This window comes from Salvelinus sp. IW2-2015, linkage group LG27, assembly GCF_002910315.2.
Source record: "Salvelinus sp. IW2-2015 linkage group LG27, ASM291031v2, whole genome shotgun sequence".
Taxonomy (NCBI): Eukaryota; Metazoa; Chordata; class Actinopteri; order Salmoniformes; family Salmonidae; genus Salvelinus; species Salvelinus sp. IW2-2015.
Window position 1 is genome coordinate 34,524,567 of NC_036867.1, and position 10,579 is coordinate 34,535,145.

A 10,579-nucleotide genomic window follows, 5' to 3' on the forward strand; every position below is an offset into this window, starting at 1 on the left:
AAGTCGCTTTGTATAAAAATGCCTGCTAAATGGCAAATGTTATATTAATTTGTGACCACTAGGGAATAGGCCTACTGGCCTAGGTATGTATCAGGTTGCCATTATAGGTCATAAGGCATTAATACAAGTGAATTACCCATGTATAAGAATAAGTCAATTTACACACCTTACTATGGCCTTCGTAACTGCATCAATACTCATATTCAAAGTTTTAACATTAGCCTATATATTTTGCAGTGAATCAGAGGTCCTGTCATGTCAGATTTAAAATGAAGAATGATCAGTCCTAGGACACATAACAGGCTTCTTTAGAAAGGCAGAATGAAACATGCTATTTCCCCATTTTTTTAATATTGGTTAACGTTTGAAACACTATTTCAAAGATATTCATTTGTGTGTACAAATAGTTACATGGATTTCATCATTTATCCCATAACCTGCACTTCAATATTTGTTATAACAATTTAAGATTGCAGGCTAACAAATTATATTGATTTTAAAATATATATATGTAAAAATACAAGTTAATTTCTGTTATATTTCGATTATCAAATAATCTTCCATTGAAATAAAACCCAGTTCAATGTAGCTGTTGTCTGGCCTCTCATAGCTCACGCCCGCACACTCACTTCTCACTCACTCTCTCTAGTCCCGTTCCGTTTATGTTCTCACCTGTACGGAAGTGAACATAAAAGGCTGGGCAGGTAAGAATGTCTGAACCACGCAGGCACTCAACGTCTTTCCTGCCAGGTAAGAAAGACGGCGCATTCTCTTGTCGTTTAGCCTAGACAGTGATACCAAGAGAAGCTTACTAAGGCTGGAAATACCTATTTGTTTTGTTACTTTTACTCTACATATTAAAGTGCCAGAGAATGTTTTGTTGTTCTTTCATATCCCTATAGCAGTAACCGCGAGGACCAATGGGGATTGCTGTACTTCTGGTCCTGATTCTTCGGCATTGGATCAACAACGTGGAGGGTAAGACTAGAGACCGGATCAAACGGCTTTGATTAAATAACTTCATTAACTTCTCCTTTCAAGATTACATGTAACTGCAGTATATCCAGATTTTCCCCAAGATTATAATAGCTTTATTATTATTTTATATAGGTTAATATTCCACGTCATACATGAATGCAATGTATTGATTACATTTCAATTCGTTTATATGATCCAGTGGTTTATATATACAAATATTTATTCCTAACACCCCCCCCCCCCCCCCCCCCCNCACCCCCACCCACAATTATTATTGTGATTTATCATGATAACATAACCGAGAATTTCCTCTGGTTATTCATGCGCAAATTAACCAGGCGCATCACAAAGACAGAGGGACTAAACAATCACTCATATATTGATATACTATAGTATAACACGCCAGGCAGCAGTGCCATGAGAAGATGTAACCCGTGCTAGACAGGGCCAACCACGCTGACCACTTCTATATTCTATATTCCCCGTGTGGTGTCCATGTAGGAACATGTTCGGTTGGCAGTGCAGTGACTTGTGACGAGTGTCTCCAGCTTGGTCCCCACTGTGCATGGTGCACACAAGAGGTAGGCTATACATCTAGGGCAGGGGAACCCAATTACATTCAGCCGTGGGCCGATTTTTACTTGAGCGGATGGTCGGGGGGCYGCATTATAGTTATAAATAATTTGTGCACTGCAAATTGACCGCAGGAATTCCAAACAGATGAAATATTTGACAAAAACAGAAGAATTTCAAACTTGAATTACGTTGGGATACGATCACATAGGCCTCTATTTATGCGTGGGAATACTAGGGAACAGAGTTCCTGAATAAAAATAACGTTGACGCCATTTTCTGCTGATTGTACAGTCTTTTATGTACAAGAACGAAATGTATATATGTGTAAAAATATATATCTATATTTTGCACAGAACTTTGGGGGCCGAATAAAATCACTGCCTATTGAGGAACGCGGATCTAGGGGATAACATTGATGCAAGTCCAGTAGGAAAACGTGTCATGAATTCATTAATGTGCAACTAGCCTAACTTGATATGGATTTCTGATGCGACATGTTGTTGATGGAGAAAACTGCAATGCAGAGTCAAAAAAAAATGGTTAAATGATTTAATGATGGCAATATTTGTAAATGATCTTCAGAAGTTCTACCTTTCAGTCAGTACTATAGTATGAATTTGTCTATTGACCTACGAAACACCAATAAAATATGTTAAGAGTCTCTGTGTCAGATTGGTTGTAATGTGGGAGTAAAACCTTGTGATGTTTTTAACCTCTCAGAATTTCACAGACTCGTTTTTAATCAGTGAGCGATGTGACACACCGTACCTCCTCCAAGAGAGAGGCTGTCCCCAGGACCAGGTAGAATTCCCAGTGACCAACTCAGAGGTCCTCCGGGACCAGCCTCTCGGGAAGAAGACAGGAAATACCAACATCACACAGATATCACCACAGAAGATGGCCCTCAAACTCAGAACTGGTAAACCCTTATTTATACAGTTACTGATGGAGACCTGGGGCAGTCGCCGTGTCCATTATTTATACAGCTATTGGGTACACTGCTCACACAGTGGGTACATGCTGGCGGTGATTTGAAGTTGATTTAGAAACTCTTTTTGATGATTGAAGGATGTTTAATTGATATTTTCACACCATTTTTCACATAAAGATAATAATATGAATAGAATTTCTCACTAGCATGGTCAGACCTTGAACTGAACAGAGCCCGGAGAGAGAGAGACAGAAAACACTCTATTCTATTTCTTATTTTTTCTTTCAGGCAGTGAGGTGACCTTCCAGATCAGTGTGCAGCAGACAGAAGACTACCCTGTAGACATCTACTACCTGATGGACCTCTCAGCCTCCATGATTGACGACCTGGAGATGATTAAAGACTTGGGCTCCACCCTGTCCAAGGAGATGGCAAAGCTCACCAGTAAATTCAGACTTGGATTTGGGTCCTTCGTTGAGAAACCAGTCCTCCCGTTCATTAAGATCACTCCTGGAGAGCTGGATAACCCTTGTAGGTAGGGTACAGTGTGCTTGTGAGAACTGAAATGAAAACCACATCCTCTATGGTTGAAGTACAAATGAAGAGCACTTTCTTTATATAATAATATAATATATGCCATTTAGCGGACACTTTTATCCAGAGCGACTTACGGTCATGCGTGAATATGTATGGGTGGTCCCGGGAATCAAAACCCACTACCCTGGGGTTACAAGGGCCATACTCTACCAACTAAGCTACAAAGGACCATCTTTCTGTGRAAGAGACAGATTTTCTCACTAAAAGAGCTTAGTAAACGACACAGTGTTTTTGAGTATGCTTGTAACAAGCTTATTTGTTGTAAAGTAATAGTAAAATCTAGTAATAATTCGTTAGTTAAACGGTGATGGAAATATTTGGCCCCCCAATGYCTTATCTGTAGACATGGAAAGTCATGGAAAGTTCTGTTATTTTGAATTTGTCTTAGAGTGGGAACTCTGGTCATGGATGTAATACGCTATGTTTCTCTATGGAATTCCCATGCAGGAGTGTGGATGAGAGCTGTCTGCCAACGTTTGGATACAAGCACGTCCTACCCCTCACCAGCAGCACAGAGAAGTTCAACAATATCATCACCAACCAGCGTGTGTCTGCCAACATCGACCTGCCGGAGTGTGGCTTCGATGCCATTATGCAGGCTGCTGTCTGTGGGGTAAGTGAGCGAGTCTGTGGTTCAGGTTTGATTTGATTTGTCCCCAAAGATGGTAGCCATTTTAACAGAAGAGAATAGAGCTGAATAGAAAATAATACTGCAGAATAGAATAGAATATAAGGGAAGGGAATAGAATATCTTCCTTTTTCAAGGGATCTTCGGGGCGTGCTTTGACAACGGACTGTAGTATTATTGCGGTATAATAATCTCTCGTCTCTTCCTGTTAGGACAAGATAGGCTGGAGGAACGACTCCATGCGTCTGCTGGTGTTTGTGAGCGACGCCGACTCTCACTTTGGGATGGACAGCAAGATGTCAGGCATCGTCGTCCCTAACGACGGAGAGTGCCATCTGGACAGCAACAATGAATACTCTATGGCTGCCCATCTGGTAAGGGGACAGTCACATCAGATTCATTCATTGTTTCTATGACTGGGGTTGTAGTACAAGGATTCACTGTTTATGATACTATAACGTGGCTGTCATTCCTATCCATGGTGAAGGAGTGTCCCTTTACTGTAAAGACTACTGGCTCTTTGGGGTCTAGGCCGGGTGACTGTAAATCCCTTTTTATTACTGTTGATGTGAAAAGGGCTTTAGAAACACATGTCATTGTTTCATTCATTGGGATAAAATGCGATAGTCTTAGGTTTTAAAATACTGACTTTGTCCGTCCAGGAATACCCAACTCTGGGACAGCTGATGGATAAACTGGTGGAGAACAATATCCTGCTTATATTCGCTGTGACGGAAAATCAGAAACACAACTACGAGGTGAGAACTTCTCCTTCTCCCTCCATTGTCCTTTTCCCAAACGGCAATGTGACGTTTACCTGTTAGAAAACACCGGGTTGAAACGAGGTATGCGGTAAGCCGGGTTATGGAATGGAGAAGGAACATATATCTCTGTGTATCGTTGAGGTTATCATGTTTGATTCGCTAAGGGCTCTCAGTGGACGTGTTGGAACAAGCGCTCTCTTCTTCCTGTTTTCGGTAGAACTTATTTCCTTATGACAGTTGCTGTGACTGGTCGACCAACCTACATGAACAGTAACAGTGTGTCTGTTGTGTGTTTTATCACAGAACTATGCAAATTTCATACCTGGTGCCACGGTGGGGGTTCTGGAATCAGATTCAAGGAACATCCTGGAACTGATTGTGACGGCGTATAAAGTGAGAATACGATTCTGTCACTGTGGGTGTACAGTGTGTTTGTTAGTTAGCAGGACTATTGAGACTTGCGGAGTACATGGACACAGTGACCTCTGAATAGCTCCCTCGGGTTAGATTTTTCCTTTCTGTTTATCTCTTCTCTCTCCCTCCTCTCCCCACCACCCCTCTCCCTCCTCTCTCTCATCCCTGTCTCTCTGTTCCTTCCCCCTCTCTTCCTCTCCTCTCTGCACCTCGGTATGCTGTCAGCAGGTCTGTACTCGCCCCTGCTGTTTGATCCTCTATCGTGGCTCTGTGTTCCTCCCTACAGTCTAATCCCTATTGGCTTCAGGCCCACAGGCAGCGTGTGTGTGTGCGAGTGTATGCACGAGGGTGTGTGTGTGTKTGCGTGTGCATTGAGGGGGATGAGAGCAGACCCACAGCTTCTAATCACTTCATCAGACACTTCCTGAACAGCCTACCATAGCCAAGTCACGTCTGGCCCCTCTAGCTATGCCAAGGGGCTTCACTGAGAGCTTTATTCAACACCAAGCTAATGGCAAAGCACTTAGCATCTAGCATCTAGCATAATAAGAAATGTACAGGACATACTTTATGTGAAAGCTATTGAGAGGTTAGCCAGATTACCGATGTAGCTTATTTTTGTGATAGCTAGATATTGATTTAGTGCTCCTCCTAGTACACTGCGCGTGAGTACACTGTGTCTCAGCTCAAGCTGTTTCTCTCAAGCATCACACAGACCACATCTTCCCCAAAGGCCTGAAGGAACTGAAAGGATAAAAATGTCAAGTACTCTGTCAACACTGTGCTCACTTAGAGAAAGAGTTATATTAGAGTCATATCTACCTCACTATACCCTGTGGTGATTGGCTACTAACACCTGGGATACCTGGGAGCTTGACGGAATACCTGGGAAGTTACAGGGATCATGACTCAAACCACTCAGAGAAAGGGACTTACCAATATAGTGGAAGACTAGGAATGAATAGGCCCAGCTGAGTAAACCTCAGCAGTGTTGGAGCATACTGTAGACTTAAAAAGTGTGTAGTAAGTCAGTGGTTGCAAGAGCTTATAAATTGGTCCCTTCTCTCTCTCTCTCCTCTCCTCTTTGCTGTCCTGGTCTGTCTCTTTCGTCACCTCTCTCTCCTCCTCTCTCTCCTCTCTCTTCTCTCTCTTCTCTCTCTTCTCTCTCTCTCTCTCTCTCTTCGTCTCTCTCTCTCTTCTCTCTCTCTCTCTCTCTCTCTCTCTCTCTACCATCCACACATCACGCCCACACAGACACACAGGACTAGGACCTGACCATGGCCCGTTATAGGTTACCTTTGTGTTTTTAGGAGCTGCGCTCTGTAGATAAGAGCTGGAGGTACTAGGAGACACGGAGGATCTACAGATCTCCTTCACAGCGATCTGTCAGGATGGCACGGTACTACCTGGACAGAAACGATGCTCCAACGTCAAAGCTGGAGACACGGTTTGTTCCCATTTTGCTCGTCAGTTGGTCAGTGATATTAAAGAACAATATTCCTACATTTTCATATTGTCGTAAACAAGTTTCCGACTGACTATACCAGCCACCTCAATGCATGTATGCTATAACATCCACCCTTCAATCTCTGTGATTCCCAGGTCTCCTTCAAYGTGACTGTAGAACTCTCTGAGTGTCTCGACGGTCCCCAGCGTTTCCTCATCAAACCGGTGGGCTTTCAGGACCCCCTGGAGATAGACCTGGAGTCACTGTGCTCCTGTGCCTGTCACCAGACCCCCGAGCCCAACAGCAGCCACTGCAGCCTGGGCCGTGGATCTCTGGAGTGTGGCTCCTGTCTGTGTGATCCAGGGTACATGGGTTCCAAGTGTGAGTGTACGGAGGAGAGCGYCCAGAGCAGTAACTGCAAGGCCAGTGGCGCTGCGGAGTCCTGTAGCGGGCAAGGGGAGTGTTACTGCGGCCAGTGTGTGTGTCACCCGTCTAGTTTCGGACGCGTCTACGGGGCCTACTGCGAGTGTGACGACTTCTCGTGTGTGAGGTTCCGAGGKTTACTCTGTGGAGGTGTGTACGTACGGTCGAAACACGGACTTCCATGACGAGCATTGTGGTTTCACCTCTTCCTCTTTTGATGAAAACAGATAATGTACTGACATCACAATGACTCAGTAATATAACATATGACCAGCAGGATATACTGTAGTTACTTTCTTGCGTGCTAATGTGTGTGTGTGTGTGTGTGTGTGTGTGTGTGTGTGTGTGTGTGTGTGTGTGTGGTGTGTGTGTTTGTGGGTGTGTGTGTGTGTGTGTGTGTGTGTGTGTGTGTGTGTGTGTGTGTGTGTGTGTGTGTGTGTGTGTGTGTATGGTCACGGGGACTGTGACTGCGGCGAGTGTGTGTGTCAAGCGGCTGATGGGGATACTGTAACTCGCAGCAGCAGCAGGGACACGTGTGTGTCGGAGGACGGAGTGCTGTGCAGCGGACGGGGGAAGTGTGTGTGCGGGAAGTGTGTGTGTTCCATGCCCGGAGCCTCTGGAACACCTGTGAAAGGTGCCCTACCTGTGGAGACTCCTGTAGCTCTGCTAGGTAAGAAGAACACACACCTGTCCAGTTTCCCAATGTGTTATAATATACAGTGCCTTCAGAACTATTCATGCCCCTTGACTTATTCCACATTTTGTTGTGTTACAGCCTGATTCAAAATGGATTAAATAAATAACAATTCGCACCCATCTACACACATTACCCCATAATGACAAAGTGACAACATGTTTTTAGACATTTCTGCAAATGTGTTGAAAATTAAATCCAGAAATATCTAATTTACATAAGTATTCACACCCCTGAGTCAATACATGTTAGAATCACCTTTGGCAGTGATTACAGCTGTGAGTCTTTCTGGGTAAATCACTAAGAGCTTTGCACACCTGGATTACACATTATTCTTTTAAAAGTTCTTCAAGCTCTGTCAAGTTGGTTGTTGATCATTGCTAGACAGCCATTTTCAAGTCTTGACATAGATTTTCAAGCCAATATAAGTAAAAACTAACTAGGCCAATCAGGAGCATTCAATGTCGTCTTGGTAAACAACTCCAGTGTATATTTGGCCTTGTGTTTTAAGTTATTGTCCAGCTGAAAGGTGCATTTGTCTCCCAGTGTCTGTTGGAAAGCAGACTGAACCAGGTTTTCCTCTAGGATTTTTCCTGTGCTTAGCTCTATTCCGTTAAGTTTTATCCCTCAAAAAACTCCCTAGTCCTTGTCGATGCAGCCACCACCATGCTTAAAAATATCAAGACCGGTACTTAGTGATGTCTTGTGTTGGATTTGCCCCAAACATAACATTTTGTATTCAGGGCATAACGTTGTTTTCTTTACCACATTTTTAACAGTTTTACTTTAGTGCCTTATTGCAAACAGGATGCATGTTTTGGAATATTTGTATTTTATACAGGTTTCCTTCTTTTCACTGTCATTTAGGTTAGTATTGTGGAGTAACTATAATGTTGTTGATCCATCCTCAGTTTACTCCTATCACAGCCATTAAACTCTGTAACTGTTTTAAAGTCAATATTGGCCTCATGGTGAAATCCCTGAGCGGTTTCCTTCCTCTCTAGCAACTGAGTTAGGAAGGACGCCTGTATCTTTGTAATGACTGGGTGTATTGCTACACCATCCAAAGGGTAATTAATAAGGCATTGGAAAACCTCCCTGGTCTTTGTGGTTGAATCTGTGTTTGAAATTCACTGCTTGACTGAGGGACCATTCAGATAATTGTACGTGTGGGTTACAGAGATGAGATAGTCATTCAAAAATCCTGTTAAACACTATTATTGCACACAGAGTGAGTTCATGCAACTTATTATGTGACTTGTTAAGCACATTTTTACTCCTGAACTTATTTAGGCTTGCCATAACAAAGGGGTTGAATCCTTATTGATTCACGACATTTCAGCTTTTCATCCTGAATTAATTAGTACCATTTTGTAAAAACATAATTCCAGTTTGAAATGATGGGATATTGTGTGTAGGCCAGTGACACAAAATTCAGAATGTGGAAAACCTCATGGGGTGTGAATACTTTCTGAAGGCACTGTAGGATTTCTGTTTCAGGAATGGCAACAGCGACTGTAGACAGTACAGCAAACAAATACGGTACTGAAAGTGATGAGATGCCAACACTTATAGCAAATGTCTAGACCACACTAGCCCACATCCTGTGAAACCTGGGTCATGTTCCACACTAGCCCACATCCTGTGAAACCTGGGTCATGTTCCACACTAGCCCACATCGTGTGAAACTTGGGTCATGTTCAGCAGAAACTGTTTTGAGGTCCAATAATAACCAATCATGTTTACCTACAATATTGACTAATTGATTCTTGCCGGTCTTTACGTTGATTAATGGTTGTTGTTTTTATCCAAGCCAGGTTTGTTGCCTATTTTCAGTACTGGGACATAGTGTTCACCTCATCTTGTCTGAATTTGTCTGCTTGTTCCTGAGGGCATCAAAAGACAGCCAACAACAGTGCTGGACTATTTCCTTTCTCCATTGTAAAGGACCTGTCACACACAGTCCATCTGACACCACCATTATGTGCTAGACTACACACACACACAGAGAGAGAGAGAGAGCAGCCTCGGGAACAAACTGAAATCTGGCCAAGGCTTCTTCTGTTCACTCTTTATCAGGGGACACAAATAACCCTCCTGTTAAGGCCAGCACTCAACACGTGACAGATGTTGTGTATGTGTGTGTGTTCCTCAGGACCTGTGTGGAGTGTCATCTACAAGCAGAAGACGAGGCCACAGAGGAGTGCGTCCAAAGGTGCAGCGTCCCTCACGTCTTCGTCAACAATTCCACAGGTCAGTTACTCCTTCCTGCCTGTCTGTCTTTCTGTCTGAACTGTTTATAGACAAGAGTAGCTGAATCATGACTGATACGATTCAAATTAATGTTGTGAAGAGTGAAATGAGAACTCGAGAGAGAGTGACAGCAGAAACWGCATTACACAGACCTGTCCAGATTGACCACTTGTTTTAATCAAATGTGTGATTGCTAGGCTTGATGCCGGACTATTTCTGCAACCAACAGTGGGACATTGTTTCCTTGCCAACCCTGATGAAGACGTTTCTGGGGGAACTTTCCCTTTCCTGGCCCTTTCTCTTCCCTGTTTAATATGATCACCCCACGTTGTTTGTCCTGTGTGGGTACTAAACAGACTAGCATGTAAAGTTCCCCCATGGGTCAGAGATCTGGGGGTATGCTGGCCCGTCCTGCATCAAGTGTCTCTCTTTGTCCCTATCTTCACTCTCTCTTCAACCCTCTCCATCAGAACACTGTCTGGGTCCAGTGTTCACCTGACACTAGACAAAGGGGAACATATTATTTACCATGTCCTACAGACGGGGCTATTGTGGTGCTGGCTGAAAATACAAGGACCTGACTCTGAGGGTTTGTTCCTATAAAGGGGAGCTTATTTTGAACCCGCTCACACTAATGCAAGCTGAGAGGTGTATCTGATCATCGCACCAGATCTTCAGGACTCAGATGTGAAATACAATGGTGTGACACACACACATTCACACAACATAGATCTTGGCCTTTGATATGGGAATCATATTGGCAGCAGAATAGAGAGGAAGGTATCCTCTTACGTCCTATTACAATGCAGAGGGAAGTTGATATGTGGCGTGTTCATTCATCCCATCTTCATAGCTGTGCATGTGTCCACGTCCC

The 10,579-nt window shown here is 43.5% G+C and overlaps 1 protein-coding gene across 1 annotated transcript; it reads left to right on the forward strand.

The window, feature by feature from the left end:
- The first annotated feature begins 648 nt into the window (after nt 1-648).
- On the forward strand, nt 649-10,569 carry LOC111953533 (integrin beta-6-like). Its single transcript, XM_070435521.1, is given in 15 exon segments — nt 649-750; nt 903-978; nt 1,480-1,559; nt 2,275-2,473; nt 2,774-3,020; nt 3,530-3,695; nt 3,923-4,084; nt 4,373-4,468; nt 4,778-4,883; nt 6,220-6,335; nt 6,491-6,906; nt 7,208-7,377; nt 7,380-7,428; nt 9,608-9,705; nt 10,311-10,569. Coding segments are annotated over 14 exon segments (2,016 nt in total). The 5' UTR covers nt 649-750; nt 903-920; the 3' UTR covers nt 10,364-10,569.
- The last annotated feature ends 10 nt before the right edge of the window (nt 10,570-10,579 follow it).